Below are 18,018 nucleotides of genomic sequence, written 5' to 3'. Positions count from 1 at the left end.
ATAAAGTTGTTTTGCTATAATTAAGGGAGAGAATATTATGCTTCATTTCAAATCTAAAGGATTAGGTTGTGGAATGTTAATAAATTTAGTCAAGGGTACATAGTGTGTTCTTAAAATTTCGATTATGATTACGGCATTCCTCTTCACAATTCGAATTTTGACAACATAGAAAATAAAACATTATGCGTCGTGTCCCATACGCTTCGGGTATAGGATGGATTGCAAATGCTTTAATGTTTGACCATTCTAAAATTTCCCAAATGTCTAGTGCATTTAGAGGGAAAAGGGACTAGAATCGGTTTTGACTAAAATAATTAAACAACTATCAAAGGACAATCCAAAGTTCGACGAGGATTGGTTGCTTGTGAGTAGTTGGAAGTATAGTATTGGAAATTATGGAAATGTTTCCATAATGGATGGACAATATCAACATCATTACGAATAGATAAGATTCTATTAAGAAATTAGTTGTCATATGGAAAATATGGAAGCATGTCCATATTGGGAAGTAAATATTGAAAATCTATGACTAGATTAGAAACCTTTATGCAAATGGATGTTCAAAGGAATGTACTTTGAGTGAGAGACATCGTATCTAAGGAATTGTCTTGTAACAATCTCCGATAGAGGACTTTGTAATATCGTTGGCAATAGTCTTTGAGACTTTGGTGCAGTGACATTACAAAAGGATCGTTGCATAAAGTGTTAGAATCTAGTAGATTCTATAAGTAACAAGAATTTGATATTCTTACACTTAAGAAAATGGATTTGGAGTTGTAAAATGAGAATGATTGGAAACGTGTTCAATTTGTCTATTTAACAAAAGTAAGAACCATAGGTAAACATTGTGTGCATGCTAGGAGCATGGGACAAGTGTAATAATTCAAGTATAAAGTTGATTACCCGAAACGACAAATAATGAGTAATCGATATGGTGATAAATAAAACGTGTTTTGTTTATACTCAAAGGTTTGAGGCCATATGGGATTAGTATTATTCTTGTGTTTCACTTTGCATGTTTTGACTTCCAGAATAATTGAGTTTATTAAGAATAATCGAATTATTCAAACGGGCCACAGTCGTTCATATGTTGGAAGTAGATATGAATGAAGACTGTCGTGAATTGGTGTGTGGATTGTCTAGAAGAGTATTAGACATAAGCAAATGTTTGCTGCAACGTTCATGAGTGCTTATGAATATGATTTGAGCATTGGATTAAACCCATGCTCACTTGGATCACTCCATGAATTGTATTACGAGTGATTAGTGAGACGATAACATCTTATATTCTTGAAACCGAGATGTGTGAGTTGTATCTTGCGAATCGGTTGCACATTGATAATATGTAAACGCACCAGTAACTTGGTGTTATAAAACATATTGTTGTGTGTAATTCGGTGAGTGAGTGCAAGCGAGCATTGTATCAAAGTTTATCCGTTCCTCTTATCCAAAGTAGGATAAAAGCGATATCTTTGGGCCCCTCGATGGTTTAGTGATGACATACGTAAATGCTCGGCCGGGCTAGGGCTAATTTGATTTGTTCAATTAGTCTGTCGTCATAAATCGGAAATTGAGATATAGTACAAAGAGAATGATTTGAAATCATATCTCATACGATATCTAGAATGGAGGAATATATGATCCCTTATCTAAGGACACGCGTATCTGATATGATCAGAGTTGACAGCGGCTTTGGAAAGCTACGATTGCAGATCAGGTTCTGAAGTCATACGCAGAATAGTTGTTAGACTTATCCAAGTGAGAGACTGTTGGATTAGTGTCTAAGTCCATAACTATTTTGGTATGTACTTGACCCGATGGTGCAAGGTCCTTTTGGGTTGCCTTCACCAAAGCAACTTGATTGGAGAAATGAATAAAGAGAGAAAGGATAATATGATTTATTAATATGTTATAGGAATAATATATTAAAGGAGAAATCATATTTGTTTAATTAATATTGGTCAATAATTAATTAAGAATTAGTTTTGTGATCAAATGTAATTAATTAAACTAGAGGGGCTGATTTGTAATTATGTGATAGTTACAAAATAAGGTAAGGATTATCTTATTTATATGGTGGACGAATTAAAGGTTGGAAAGCCTTAGAATTCGAGTATGATAAGGATTCAAGGATTATCTTATTGTTTGCTTAATGGATAATCAACTAGATAAGGATAATGACTGAAACCCTATCTCTACACCTATATAAACACCCCTAGGGTCATGAATTCGTGTATCCCTTCCCAAGAGGTCCTAGATACGAATTCTAATCTCTCACCTCTCTCTTTATACCTTCTCCACTTGCTTATGGTGTTTGTAAGCCATTAGAGGAGTGACACTTGTGACTCTAAGCCTTCCAAAGTCAATTCAAGGAGGAATTGGGATTGTTATTGCTACATAACAATCAAGGTATGATCTTAAACCTAACTACATATTAATATGATTACTTGAATGCTAGAATTAGGGTTTATAGTCTTGGATTCAAAGCATGTACAATAGAGAAACCTAGATCCAAGCATTAGGGTTTGTATGAGCACATAGGATGTCTTATGACCAAAACCCATCAGAATATACCCCTTTTTAAAATTCTCCTTTTTACCCTTGACTTCGTTTCCATCGAGCTTGCGTTTGATCCCTTGAGTCCTCAATTTTTCATCATTTTTAAGCTTCATAATATCCTCCTCCTCCTTCACCACTGGGCTAGTCTCCTTTGATGTAACCTCCTCTTCATCACTAGATATGTCATCACTTTCCTTACTTACCCAAGATGTTGGTTTTGTGTAAGCAATGACTTCAATGAGAAACGGAATGGATGCTCTTGGTTTAGTGCGTTTGACTTGATTAAGTGTCTTGATTTCTTCCTCCATGAGTTATTCCAATTCTTCAAGTTCATTGTCTTCATCAATATTGAACACTTCACCTTTAACATCATATCCTTGAAACCCATCTTGCATTCCAAAATCTTCCTTATCATCAACAACCCTCAGTGTAAGCTTGGATTCACGAACATCCACTAAAACACCAAAAATATTTAGCAAGGGGCGACCAAGAATGATTGGGACATTAGCGTCCTCCTTTATATCCAAAATAACAAAGTCAACTGGGAAAATGAATCTCCCAATTTTAACAAGGATGTCTTCTATAATTCCTCTTGGTTGCGTTACCGAACGATTGGCCATGTGGATGGTCATCTGTGTAGTCTTCATTTTCTGAATGTTTAGCTTTTGATTGAAGGAGTACGGCATCAAATTTATGTTAGCCCAGGAATCGGCTAAATCATAAGTCTTCAATTTGTTTCCAAACTCACATGGAAGAGTGAGACGACCAGGATCTCCCATCTTCTTAAGCAACTCTCCCAATACAACTTTTGAACTTTTCTCACTAAGAATAACCTTATACTTCTTCTTCAATTATTGTCGGGTGTCTACAAGATCTTGTAGGAGCTTCGCATATGCTAGAATTTTGGAAAGCGAATTTATAAAAGGAGTATTAATAGGAATACCCTTTACTTGTTTGATAAACTCCAGATGTTCTCTTTCTAGTGGACTGAGATTAGCTCGAGATGGGAATGGCAAAGGTGGTTTATATGTTGGATCAAATACGGAATTTTTCTGTGCAGACTGGGCCCATGACGTGTTTCGATCGGGCTGCTTTGGTTCCACTTCTAGTGCCTCTAAAAACTCAGAGATTGCCTCTTGTTCAGTATCAATAGCCATTGCATGGGATTAAACATTCTTTTCGGGAAATTATGAGGATAATTTGTTGCTCACCAAAGTAGTTAGTTGACCAATTTGGACTTCGAGATTATGGATTGATGCTTGACGATTTCTCAACGAAGTTTGCTGGTCAAATATCATTGTTTGTTGTTCTTCATCATTTTCATGTGTTCCTTTAGCACTACATCGATGTCATCTTGCCTTTTCTCGGAAGCTTCCATAAACTTCATTAACACAGTCTCTAGATCAACTTTCTTCTCAGCTAGTGGTTGCTCTTTTTGGTAGAAGCCCCGGCCATTTCGCCTAAATTTCTCTTCTTTTTTCTACTTGTATTCATCGTAAGGCAGCCACTCTTTCTTTGGTTTCCTCCACTCTTCATCATACTTGTCCCTATTTGAGTAGCAAACTTGAGCTTTCTTGTTTCCATATTCATCCATATTGTAATCTTTTGTCAAATATGGGCCACTACATCTCTCGCAACCAACTCGAATTGCATGAATTGATTGGTCCATTTAGGTCAATCTCCTATCCATAGTGTTGAGCATTGCCATCACAGCAACCATCTCTTCAGTTTGTACACCTCCACTGCATTTTATTCCATCACACCCTGGGTTGTGATACTCACGAGAGTGCTTTGAAAATTCTTCAATCAGCTCCTTGGCCTGATTTGGGTTCTTCTTCGTTAGTGGCCCTTGCGAATCAAGGATTGTCTAGTCATAACATTCACCCCATCATAGAATATCGACATCTCTTGTTGAATATTGAGGTCATGTTGAGGACAATTCAATAACAACCCCTTGTAGTGTTCCCATGCCTCGTATAATCACTCCCCCGCATTTTGCTCAAAGTTGGCAATTGCTTTCTTGAGTTTAGATATTTTGGAGGGTGGGCAAAACTAATCTAGAAATTTCTCATGCAATGGGCCCATATGGTGATTGTACCAGATGGAAGTGCCTTCAACCAGTCTTTTGCTACTCCCTTGAAAGTGACTGGTAGCATCCTTAGCAAAGTTGTCTCCCTTGTGATATTAGGAGTATTAAAATAATCCGCAATATCATTCAACTCGTCCAAATGTATGAAAGCATCCTCATGATCCTTCCCATAGAATAGGATATCCTTAAGTGCAGTAAGGATATGTCCCTTTAACTCGAATGTGGCATTGGCAGGAATCGTAAGATGTACTAAACCTGGCCCCACATCATCTTGAATGCGCTTCTTGTAATCCCTCATGGCCATCTCATCAATGTTCGCCATTTCGTTCTCCAGTTCGTTCTCGGGTTCACTTGAATAAAGTCCAAACTCGGCTTCGGATTCGTATTCGAATTCATTTGAGATAGGTATTTGATCTAAGTCTTCAACCTTGTTATTGTCCTTTGAAGATGAACTTGATCCTTCCGTCTTCTTTCTCGACTTCTTTGAGAATACTGACTTGAGTTCTTGTAAGGGCGTCTTCTTTGGTGTTTGATCCTCTTTCATGTTCTTATCCTTCTTTTTGTGAATTGCAGACTCGAGATCTTCAAGTGGTGGCACCAAAGGTGTGTTAGGGCCTCTGGTCATGAACTCCTAAAATAAAACTAAAAAATAAAAATGTAAAACTGAACTAATAAAGACAAATAAAATAAATAAAACTAAGAACTTCGGTTCTCACATCATGAGCTATAATGCTCATGTGTGAGTCCTGTAATGCAGAAAAAAATAAATAAAAATAAAAATAAAAATAAACGGAAAAATAACTTCTTGCAGGTTTTACCCTATAAAAAGGATCGATTAATTCAAAGCAAACAAACGAATAATTAACTGAGTCGTTCCCCGGCAACGACGCCAAAAACTTGATGTGCACAAAAGTATCCACTAATTTTATAATTTATAACCTGACTAACTTAACTAACTAAAATGCACTTAGGCAGTATACCTAGTCGAATTATAGAATAGTTGGGTAAGTCGAGTGTCGATCACAGGGAACGGTGTTAACTAATTAATTTATCTACTACTAAATTAAACTAATTTTAGAGCAAAGATGGGTTTTATCTGATATTGCAAGACCTAACGAACTTAAATCACAGAATTTAATCAATTAATTAAAAATACTTCTATCTAGTTTGAATCCACTTCTTTATTTATGTTTAGCTAATAATTATGAATTATCAAAGTTGGTCACCAATTATTATGTAATTAGCAATTCAAGTCTAAATTTACTAATCTTTTTACCAATTCATGAACTACCTTGTATGGTCACACATAAGCAAAACACAGAATTAGTTATTAATTATAGGTGAGCTATGTATCGTTTATTTAAGAAAACACAATTATGGTCATAAATTATTTCCTCTAGCACAGCTAATTAGTTACTTTTATCACTTATCTAAGATTTTGGTCGATCCTAGATCTAGCAATTCAATGTTCACTAAATCACTAGGTTTCAAGTTCATGTAATTTAATGGTCACTAAGCTACATAGAACATGAATTTAAGCAACTAAGAAACTAAAATAACATGCTAGGTAATGATAATCAAACACAAGGAATTTACCAACTAATCAAATTCAATAGTCATTAGGCTAAAACATAATTCAGAAGCTTCATCTAGCTAGACAAGAGCTACTAGATTCAGCTACTCATAGTATCAAGTAAGCAAAAACAAATCAACTTATCAAACATGTTCATAACTATCTAACTAACTGACTAATTATGAACCTTTACTCCTTTTGATTTTGAGAGCCTTTTCCAAAACTCTTTTTCTACTTAAAATCGTCTTCAAGTAACCTTCTAATCAGCCAAAAACCCCTCAAGTCGTAATGGGCAAGGGAATTTATAGTTTTCTGATTTCCTGAGTTCGTGAATATGGGATAAGCGTGTTCGGAAATGACTCTTTCACCCACATGCATATCTTCTAGAATTCTCCAATCACGCCGTGAATCGTGAATTATTCACGTCGTGAGTGCGTCTTTTGCTGACTTTTTCCGTTCTTCTTTTTTTCAATCTCCAAAGTTCCATATGCTATCAATTTCAGTCCCTATCTTTGAAAATGCTTCTATTTGGCTACAAAATAACAATGTAAGCTTATAAGTACCATAATTCTATGCAAATAACCAAAATGTTAATAAAAATGTAAATAAATATTGCCTAAAAATACATATAAATATGGCAATGTCAATGGTATGTAGTAGTTTGGGGGAGCTCACTAAGCTTCGTGCTTACGGTTTTTAGTTTTGGTTTTAGGTAATTCAGCTAGCAAAGGGAAGGGTTCGGGATGATCGCATGACACACACCACTGATTTCAGCTTGCGATTTATTGAGACTCTGATATATATTTTCTCAATTGTTTTTGATACAGTATATGATATGATTTTTTGAGACACATGACACTTGGTTTTCTTATTGATTATGGATGATTATAGTTTCTTATAATATTTTCAAAATGAAATTTTTAGCTCATATTTTTGGGATGTTTCAAGTTGGTATCAGAGCCTTGGTTTGAGGGATTCTGGCCCACTTTCGAGTGTGTCTGAACTCAAACTAAGGAATTAGTATAGAAAATTTTCAAAAGGAAAATCAATTTTTGGTAAAAAGGAATTTTGAGAAAAGAAAAGAGTTTTAGAAAAAGCGAAAAGAAATTTTAATAAGGAAAAGAATTTTGAAAAGAGAAAAAGGGTGTGGTGCATGCAATCAGTCGAGCTCAAGTAAGTACTCCCAAATTACCCATCCAAGTTTATGTTATGTTATGTTATGAATATGGGAACTGCATGCTAGAGTAGAGCTAAGGATCTAGGAAAAGATGCCTTATATGCCTATTGTATGTGCTTGTAGACTTGCATGCTAGTACTGATCAGTTAGTGATAGGATAGCCTGTTTAGGTTGTGCCTGATTGTATGAGCCTTTGAGTTGCATGTACAGATTCCTAAGTAGGGGATAGAACAATATGATTGGATTATGTGGTTAGACTTTCCCTTTTTCTAAACGCTACTTGCTTTGTGCTTTGTGGAACTCTGAGTGATGGGAGTTAGCCATTAGGTGCATAAGTCAAGTCACATGTGATCAGGGTTGAATAATCTCAGAGTGCTGGATTTGGCCCTATTACGCAGCTCTCGTATGAGTCTAACCGTTGTAGGGACGAGTCCTTTACTCGAAGGATTATCTGAGCCTTGTCACATGTGATGGTATTCAAGTAGTGGCTAATTGGCATTATAAAGATACCTTCAGTAGCCGAGGATTGGGTGCGGGTTGGAGATTACCCTAGGGCAAACCTAGGATGAGAGTAGTGCGGGGAGCAATAGTAGTAGTGAAAGGGACTTGGTAAAGTTGAGGCAATTCTATAGGAAAGTACAGATAGATGTGGAAGGTAGTATGGGCCCGTACTACTAAAACCAGAGGATCCGTACTCGATTCGATAAGGGCTAAGATAAAACTGGGGAACTTGTAGTGAGTGTATGATCCCACAGTAGTGATGAGTATTTTGATGATAGTTATGTGATGACTCATACAGTATGGTGACACTACGGGGTAGGCCAATGGGCATTTCAGGTGCCAATGAGGAGTCAGGATCAGGTTCAGGAGTCGAGCAGCTCGAGGAGCAGATGAGACAGTTAGTATCAGCAGAGATTACACGCAGCATCCTAGACCAAACTTCTGTGATCTTTGGTATGGTCAAGGAGGGTATATTGGAGATTTTGGATGAGAGGCTGGGAGTCTTTCATGCTGAGATGGTGGGCATGTTAGGGGCTCCTCTAGGGCCTAATGTTAATGGATCTCTGGGGTCCCTCGAAAGGGAGGATCCCGCTATTAGCTCTTGTCATTGGATTGTTGTGGAGGTTTAGCGGGCCGTACGTGAGGAGTTACCCGACATTATTGAGCGTGTTACTGGCAGGGTACCCGCTAGGTTTCAAGGTCAAACAATGACTGTTCAGGCGGTTAAGGGGGTAGCCAGGGCAACTCGGGAACAAGATTTTGGTTTGGATGTGCAGTTAGGGAAAAGGAAGCGAACGCTAACATCAGGACGATTGAAGGATTGTGGAAGTTCCGACTCGGTTGACTTGAGTGTGGGAAGTAGGGATGGCAAAAAAACCCGAACCCGACAAGAAAACCCGAACCCCGAAGATTTTGGGGCGGGTCGGGTCACTCTTATCGGGTTTCGGGTCATTATCGGGTTTTTAGTTCGGGTTCGGGTCAGGGAGTGGGGTATGCATGCCCCGACCCGCCCCGAACCGAAAAATTATATATATATATATATATATATATATATATATATATATATATATATATATATATATATATATATATATATATAAATGAGATTTCATCCCTCTAACCCATTTCAGCCACCCGAAGACTCTAACCTTCGATCCCATCACGTATTCCCAATTTCTCACTATTGTGACGAATTTAGTTACGATATTAGACTTTAGTAATTTCTATTTGGTTCACTTATGTTAAGAACTTATTTGTATTTTAAGCATTTGTAAGGTTTTAATTTCTCAATTGTTTCATTGTAGTTTTCCTAATTTTTTCTGCCACCATTTTCGGGTCGGGTTCGGGGATATTTTTAGCCCCGACGGGGCACCCCGATAAGAAACCCATCGGGTTTCGGGTCGGGTTCGGGGACAAATATAAATATCGGGTTCGGGTATGGGATATGCCGCCCCGCCCCGAACCCGCCCCGTTGCCATTCCTAGTGGGAAGTGAGGGAGATTTTGAGGTGTGTAGAAAGTGTGGGGGAACCCATGGGTTTGCCTGTCACAAGTTTAGGTGTTTCAAATGTGGAGAAAGAGGGCATGTACATCGGGATTACAAGAAGGATCAGATATTTTTTCATTGTCACCAGCCAGGTCATTTCAAGTCCCGTTGTCCTATTTTGGAGGTGGAGAGAGTTCAGGCTCCAGTGCCAATAGTTCCGCAGGAAGTTAAGATCGAGTCGTAATAGATCGCTAGTATGTATTTCAAATTTAGCTTCTGTTTATGATTTTATTGTTATGGTACTGCATCGATGTTAGTAAGTGTATTTCAGAATATTATGTTTCCTGCTTATGATTAAGTTATATGTCATCTGTATACCTTGGATGTTACAGTAGTAGTTCAAAGATGTTTCCCTTTTGAGCATGTTCTCAGGATGCAGTCATTGTAGCAAGTGTGAGAGGGGCTCGATAGGTATTCTGTTAGTCTTTCAGAGTGTTTCAGATTTGGTATTGGTTAGTTTTAGAGCACCAGCAATAGTAAGTAGTGGTTGTTAACAGATCGACCATTAGATAGAGAAAAGATTGAGAATCCTTTCCAAGCTGTAAGCTGTAAGGAGCTAGTGGAATCAAAGTGGGGGAGAACCACCCGAGTGGTCAGACGCAGAAGTAAGTGCGAGACTGGTTTGGGTTCGCATCATTGTTGAGGAAAGCAGCTGAAGTGGTTCTTCGGATGGAGGAGCACGTGAGCGGGGAGTTGGGGAAAACCTCCCAAAGTTGAGTTCATGTATGCAAGATTAGCTGATGACTGGTTGGGAAACCAGGCTAGAGATTTTTCCGTCAGGGCGGGAGTCGGTCAAGTGATCGTCTTGATTGAGGATTTGATGAGCTGGAAGTTCAGAAAACGTTCCAACATTTGGTTTACGCTTTTCTTTGGCTTTGGGAAGCAGGTTTCAGGAACCAGGTTAGAACCCTAGTTAAGACTCAAGTGCAGCTGAGTGTTAGTTCGAGTGTGTGTTCGACACAATGTGGGAGTGTTGTAAGTCTGCGGGTGTGCCGTAGCATTCACTAGTAGCCAAGTAGTGTTAGAGTGTTGTAAGTGTGCGGGTGTAGCCGTAGCATTCACTAGCAGCCATATAGTGTTAGAGTGTTGTAAGTTAGCGGGTGTAACCGTAGCATTCACTAGCAGCCAAATAGTGTTAGAGTGTTGTAAGTCTGCGGGTGTAGCTGTAGCATTCGCCAAGTTGTCAGATAGCATTACAGTGTTGTAAACCTGCGATGGTTAGCGTGGTTTTCACTAGGTTGGTAGGTAGTATCGGAGTGATGGCAGATCACGAGGAGAACAGGAGTACCCACCAGTTCGGGTGCAACAGTGAGGGCGTGAAAAACAAATCCACAGATGGGTTTCAGATTTCTCTATATGAATTAGACTTGTTTGAGCCAGTGATCAGACTGTGGGATCGCCACTACAATTATGACATCAAGGAAGCAAGTGGCCGTTTAAGGTCGTTTGAGATATAAGGCTACCATTGGTCGCTTAGCAGTCACTTTTAGCTTTGGAATTTGTTAATGTCAAGACTCGATGTATGGACTCGATCAGTAGATCACCAAGCCGTAAGAGCCACGATGACAATAGAACTTGTGGAAATTTTTGATAAAAAGGATTACGCTTGGAAGTTGTGTGGGGCGACTGTGAGATTACTCTTAACTCAACAATCGGACGGGGCGTCCGTATTCCAGATAGGCTGGAACCAGGGAGGTCCCGATGGACCTTGGGGAAGCAGCCATCTAGCAACGTGTTGTTCAGGCAGTTCAATGTTTTAGATAGTTCAATGTTTTAGGCAGTTCAGTGTTTCAGGCTATTCTGTGTTGCGGGTATTTTCAGAGTATCGGACAGTATTGGTGTCTTAGGATTTCCGGTTCAGGTGAAGCAACTGAATGATTTGGAAGTGACTTGTCGTTTGTAGTGGGATTAAATAATCTCAGAGTAGTTGATTTGAACCTGTTGCGCAGCTCTCGTATGAGTCTAACTGTTACAGGGATGAATCTTCTACTTGAATGATTATCTGAGCCTTCTGTCAAGTACAAGTACACTACCACTAGTTATAGACAGGGATTTTGTTTCTGATGACAGCATTGAGATAATCAACAATAGGGAATGTGCATTGGTCAGTTACTCGATGAGGTTTTCGCATAGTAGTTAGGGCATAGACGGTCTGTCAGGAAGATAGACCATTATGGACCTCAGACCTTAGGAAGGCTATGGTATTTTTGGGTTTGTGGTCGTATTGTTCAGGTCGTTTGGTATATGAATGGCAACGAATCATTTCGAGGACGAAATCTAATTTAAGTGGGGAAGAGTTGTAACGCCCTACTCTGAATTGAATCCTAGTATGAGGTTGTGACCTGAAGGCCGGTCATCATAAGGATTATGGCTTTTGAAAGGGTAAGATCTAGGCCATTTTGGGTGCGAGTGATGTATTAAAAGCGATCCACAAGTTCGGTTTGTGTTTTGGAGCCTAGGTGTATTTCGGTAAAGTGTTAGTTTGGGCTTTTATGGAAAATGGACTTTTGTTCAGAAGGTCTTAAGGAATATATGAGTTGATAGAAGTATAGGGCTTCTCATTACCTTTTGGGGGATATAAGGATCGTCGAAAACGAATTTATAATGAAGAAGTTATGACCTCCGGAAGTTTAGTGGTTTCAGGCTTATCCGAGTACGTTGGGCGTAAACAGAGAGTACGTTGGGCGTACTAGTGAAGAAGGTAGTACGTTGGGCGTACTTTTGGAGTATGTTGGGCGTACTGACCACGATGGTCGCGAATGTTCTTCGGGGTATGCTGGGTGTACCATATGTACGTCGGGCATACGCCAATCAGACCTAAACCCTATTTTAGGGTCTTGGACCCTATTTAAGCTCACTATCTCATAATCTAACCCTAATATCTTCAGCTTCCACCCTCTAAACCCTAGAAATCGACCCTTAGCCCTCATTTGAGTGATTTTGGAGCTTGGATGGCCATTAGAGGAGTATTTTGGAGTTTTTGAAGAAGAAGGTGTGTAGAGAAGAAGCAAGAGATTGAAGAGAGCTTGTAGATCCAGAGGTTTTACATCATATCCAGCCTATTGAAGGTATAAAATTCTCATCTTGGTGCTTCTACATCATAGATCTAGGTTCTCATGGATATTGTCCCTTTTTGGTTTCAAGAATGGATTTTTAAGGTGCAAATCCGTTGCTGGACTTTGGGTTGCCACCCATGAAGTTATTTGAGTCCCTTGAGCAGTAAAGTTGCAATCTTTAAAGCCCATTTGCATCCATGCAAGAGATCTAGCCATTTCCATGAAGACAGTTGCTATTTTTCCAAGTTTGATCTCATTTGGTGGGGTGCAAGCCACCAAGTGATCAACTTTATGGGTTAAGAAGGATTATTAGACTCAGAAATGAAGTTTGGAAGTTATGTCTTAAGGGATTAAGCAGTTTTGAAGAATATGGCTTATTAGGGCAGTACGTTGGGCGTACACGCCAGTATGTGCAGCGTACATGCCATGCAAGCTATACGCGCAACGTACAGAAGAGTACGCTCAGCGTACACTCAGACTGTGGACTTTGCGTTATTGGGCCTCGGTTTGGGGCCAGGCCTTGGGTTAGCAGATGTTGGGATGTGATTTGCCACCAGGAGACAGTTAAGGGCCCAAAGGCTAGTTTGGGTTGGGTGGAAAGCCCATTTGAGGAGTTGGGCCAAATTTAGAAAATTGGGCCATTAGAGGACTTTAATGGGCCTTAGTGAGTTTAGAAGGACTAGAAAGGATTAGGCCTGGGTCATGGCCCAAATTGGATCAGAAGGGTAAAATAGTTATTTTACCCATAGAAAAATCCTCATTTTTGACTAAGTGTTTATTTGGTCATGATAGCCGGAGAGCAGCCGAAACAACAGTCAGGGATTTCTCACTCGGGATTTCAGTAGTCAGTCTTATGAGTTGAGTTTTCCTCTAGTAGGAACGGGTCTACGGCCACAATGTCGGCCTGTTTAGATGATAGTAGTTCCGGAGTTCGATCTGATGTCGGGGTTACCCCAATGCAGTCTATATGTTTCCGGACTTTGGTCCGATGTCGGGGCGGTTCCGAGAAGTAGTTATGTATGCTTGATATCTTTGTGATTCATGCATGTTTATGTGTTATATGTTATATGTTCCGGGCTTCGTTCCGATGTCGGGCAAGACCGATGCAGTATATGTGATTATGTTATGTGTTATGTGTTCCGGACTCCGGTCCGAAGTCGGGAAAGCCTGCTACAGTATATGTGATTATATTATATGTTATGTGATCCGAGGTAAGCCCGATGTATGTTAGTCATTATGCCATGTATTATGTATTTCGGGACAAGCCTGATGTATGCTAGTTTATGTGTTATATGTTGTTTGTTTCGGGCTTCGGTCCAATGTTGGGGGCAAGCCCGATGCAGATTATGTGATTATGTTATGTATATGCCGGGGTAAGCCCGATGCCAAGGAAAGCTCGATGTCGGGGTGAGCCCGATGTCCGATGCTGTCGGATGCCGGGGTGAGCCCGATGCCGGTTAGGATTCCGATGTCGGGTAAGCCGATGTCAGGATTCGTCCTGATGCAGTGGGAGTAATCCTAGAGTTATGTTATTTGATATATGTGCTTGTATGGTATGTGGTAGTTGGGGGGGGGGGGGGGGGGGTCTCTAAGCTTCATGCTTACGGTTTTTAGTTTTGGTTTCAGGTACTTCAGCTAGCAAAGGGAAGGACTCGGGATGATCACATGGCACACACCACAAATTTCAGCCTGGGATTTATTGAGACTCTGATATATTTTCTCAATTGTTTTTGATATAGTATTTGATATGAGATTTTGAGACATATGACACTTGGTTTTCTTATTGATTATGGATGATTATAGTTTCTTATAATATTTTCAAAACGAAAATTTTGGGTCATATTTTTGGGATGTTTCATTCAGCTTTATACATCAAACGTCTATATTTTTATTTTTCTGCAGCAAATCAACTTATATTTTTGATTTTTCTAAACAGTTTCAACAAACTAGACACTCAACAAACTAAACACTCAATTCCAGAAATCAATGTTATGTAACCATTCATTAGTTATGTAGAGTTAAGCCTAATCTAATTAGAGTGTGAAACAAAACCAACATATTTTAACCTGTGATTAACAACAGCACAACAAAGAAATCAAAGAGGATGCAAAATTTTTAACCTGTGATTGTGATTGCATACTCGAACCGTCGAACGCATGTGACTTGGAATTTTGATCGATCAAGGAGACTGTGACTTTTCAGCGTATAACGAAGATGGAGGTTGAGAATTGCATATTTGAGGATCGGAAGAATTTTTCTGGAGTCGATGAGGGTTTAAAGAAAGGCGAATTAGTGATGCGATTGCGAGGTTTAGTGTGTGTTTGCGTTGTATGTTTGCTTTGCGTCGATCATAAGAAGAAACTGAAGGGTTTTTTTTTTTTTAAGCGTGCCTACCTCCCGACTCATGTATATTGGGTATTATTTAAAAAACAAATTCGAGCATACCCGAAAATTAATATTCATACTTTAAACCCGACCTATACTATTATCGGGTTAACCTATTAGCTGAATGTTCATACCCGTTACCCGACCCATTCTATCCGAATTCGGAACGGGTCGGGTGCATAGAACGGGTTTTGGTTTTTCTCGACATGCCTAAATTCAATATGATTGGCAGAGGAAATAGATAGATGTTTGAAAGTCAAAGTAAGTATGTATATTTCTTTCTCTCCCTCTTGTTGCCATGCGTTGTATCTTCCATGAATTGCCAAGACATGCATTGGCGGAGCTTTATAAGGGCAAGGGGGTTGTGGCCCCCTTGATTTTTTTAGTTATAAACAGCTCTCATACTTTCATTTTATATATTTTTGGCCCAAAAATATAAAATTTTGGCTGTGACCCCCTCTGCTTAACAATTTTTTTACATATTATATTTCCGGCCCCCGAAGCAAACGTTGAAGCTCCGCCCCTAACGACATGCAGCCCTTAGACGTTGCTCCTTGTGGAGAGAGGTTACCTGAGCCTCGTCCACGACATTTTAGGCCCATACCCACGGGGCTAATAGTTCCATTGGAGCATTTAATTTTAATAAAATAAATCATTGCCATTCAAAACGAAAAGTAAATAACATGCACTTATTGGTCCAGTTATAGTACGATTGTCATAATTTTTTTTAACTTTTCTTGACAACCAAACCAAAAGTTCATGCACTAACAAGTCTCCTTTTTATGGATGTAAAGTCAAAAATGTAAGAGGCAATCAATTATTTTATTTATGATAGTTGTCACTTCAAATCGTACAAACACACACACACAAAATACATACCACCTTTTTACCTCTCACTAAGGATCGCAGACACACTAGTTAACTTAAATGTTCAGGGATCGAATTGAAGAATTTTTAAAATGCTTCGTTGTTAATTGATTAAATTCTTAAGCTCATGGACGACATTATCATGTCCAAATGTTCCTTCGAATAAAACAAGTTCGCTTTATAATAAACCTACTCTCGAAAGATAAAACAAAGCTCATATGACATCGTCATAGACTTTTAGTTTGCATTGTGACGATGGAAATAAAGAATAGAGCATTGTTGTTTATCTACACTTCGGAGATTTTTTAATATTTTGGTTGACCTAAACTAATACAATAAAAATCGGATCATCTACTCCCTTTAAATGTTGTCATTTATTTTGCACGCTTCATTAATTATTCATTCATGCAACCACGTCATCTTTTTCAAGGGAAATTACATAAAATGAATATAAGTTTTAGTCATTTTCTCAATAAATTAATTAACCTTTTTTGATCTTATAAAAAAGATAAATTTTCAAAAAACTTCCACCTTTTTGATCTTTTAATTTGAACTTGTCTTTTCTATTTTACTTTCTTTTTTACAACATGTATACTGTATTTTTAATGGATGAGTTAAATGTTTAATAGATTAAACTCAACCATTGAAAATGGTTTTAAGTGTTTGTAGGTTCTTGCTCGCATACTAAAAAAAATTATCGTTAAAAAAATCAACCATAATTAGATGATATGCTAACTTTAATGCATAAGAAGTTCAGTAGTCGTTATAGGAAAAATGGTAAAAAATGGTCGAGATGTTTTAAAAGTTAAATAACAATATACTATAATTTTTATAGATATAGAGTTGAATGTATTATAAATATATTGTTAGAATTTAGAAAAGCTTGTTTCCAAACCAACATCAAAATTAGTAGCTATTTGTTACTTAAATCATTAATTATTCTACAAATGTATATATAAAAAAGTTTATTATCTCAAACTTCCTAGTTTTACCATTGGTTATGTTAAACGAGATAAAAACCAAGGTCGGTTGCTTCTTATACAAGTGAACCTTTTTTTATCATATGAGGAAAATACTTATTGGACTAATAGCAATAATAATAGTTGTAACGATGATGATGGCCATAATAATAAGTGAAAACAAACTTAACTAATAGTAATATCATTTGTTTTGTTTTTTCATCTCTTTTTTCTTTAAACATTTTTTGAACTTGAAGAAGAAGTTTAGCCAAAATAATGCATTTTCAATTCATTTGTTGTAGTTTGCTGGTTTAAGATTATGATGTATTTTGTTGTATATTATTATCGGCGTGTTCGGTACGGAGTGTTTGAGAGCTTCTAGCTTCTAATGTTTGACAAAATTGTCTGTTTTGAACAGAAAATCCCGTTTGACACCACAAACTTTTAGCTTTTAGTTTAAACAAAATATTCCAAATCTAAATACCACTTCACATAGGGTTTAGCAAAATGTTACCAACTAGAAATTACTCGCGATCTGCTACCAGCTATTTTTGCTGAATACGTGATATATATCATAGCAACTATTTGATATAATAGAACTCTATTAAAACATTGTTTTTCTTTAGATGATGATAATATAACCACTAATACAAAAAATATGTTGTTTACATTCTTCTAGCATCCACGATCTTTTTTCTGCCGATGATATATTACTAGCTAATAGCATACTTTAAGAAATAACATTCGTATGCAATAAGAAAAAAACGATGTAAGTCATTCGAAATACAGATTAAGATATGATAGATGAAACTTTGAAAAGAAAATTGTTTGCAAAGAAGCGTTCATTTGAATATCATAAAAATTGTTTAGTAACTATGAACATACCAATCATAAGAATATGTTATTTATATGTTCTTTATATGCGTGAACATGAGTTCTACATCTTCGAACATTACTCAATACTATTATTTTCGTTCGATATTATTTTAACCATATAATTTTATTCATAAGCTGTGCAGGACTGCAGGTATACGTCTATTTTTATTTTTATATAAACCAAGGAGATTAGAAAGATCCAAAATATTTATATCAAGATTTTAAAACATGTAAATATAAAACCAGTGTTTCCATTCAACTAGTTGGTCTCTACTCTTTAAACATTATGATGATATATCAGGGCCAGAGTTGTTGACCTCCCCAAAGGCCCTGTCACCATCATTCTTAATTTCTCAACTTTCAAAATTTTCACTTGGTCAGTCCTGTTTTCACATTCGCAAAATAAGTTCCGTCAAGTGGAATGAATAATA

The 18,018-nt window shown here is 37.8% G+C and overlaps 1 protein-coding gene and 1 non-coding gene across 2 annotated transcripts; one reads left to right on the top strand and one right to left on the bottom strand.

Annotated features, from left to right (window-relative positions):
• Positions 1-2,870: 2,870 nt before the first annotated feature.
• Positions 2,871-3,338, bottom strand: LOC145009491 (uncharacterized). The gene has a single exon (XM_078968181.1). It carries the CDS (start codon positions 3,336-3,338, stop codon positions 2,871-2,873), a length of 468 nt encoding a protein of 155 aa, XP_078824307.1.
• Positions 3,339-4,480: 1,142 nt separating this feature from the next.
• LOC145013510 (small nucleolar RNA R71) lies at positions 4,481-4,587 on the top strand. Its single transcript, XR_013665065.1, has one exon. It is a non-coding gene; the product is annotated as a small nucleolar RNA R71 (small nucleolar RNA).
• The last annotated feature ends 13,431 nt before the right edge of the window (positions 4,588-18,018 follow it).

Source organism: Lactuca saligna, chromosome 8 (genome assembly GCF_052625555.1).
Source record: "Lactuca saligna cultivar CGN05327 chromosome 8, ASM5262555v1, whole genome shotgun sequence".
Taxonomy (NCBI): Eukaryota; Viridiplantae; Streptophyta; class Magnoliopsida; order Asterales; family Asteraceae; genus Lactuca; species Lactuca saligna.
The sequence above is the reverse complement of the archived record's forward strand: the minus strand, read 5'-3'. Positions and strand labels throughout refer to the sequence as shown.

What these genes read in the sequence shown, in the direction of transcription:
- LOC145009491 (XM_078968181.1), bottom strand. Translation starts at nt 3,338, where the DNA reads ATGGGAGATCCTGGTCGTCTCACTCTTCCATGTGAGTTTGGAAACAAA.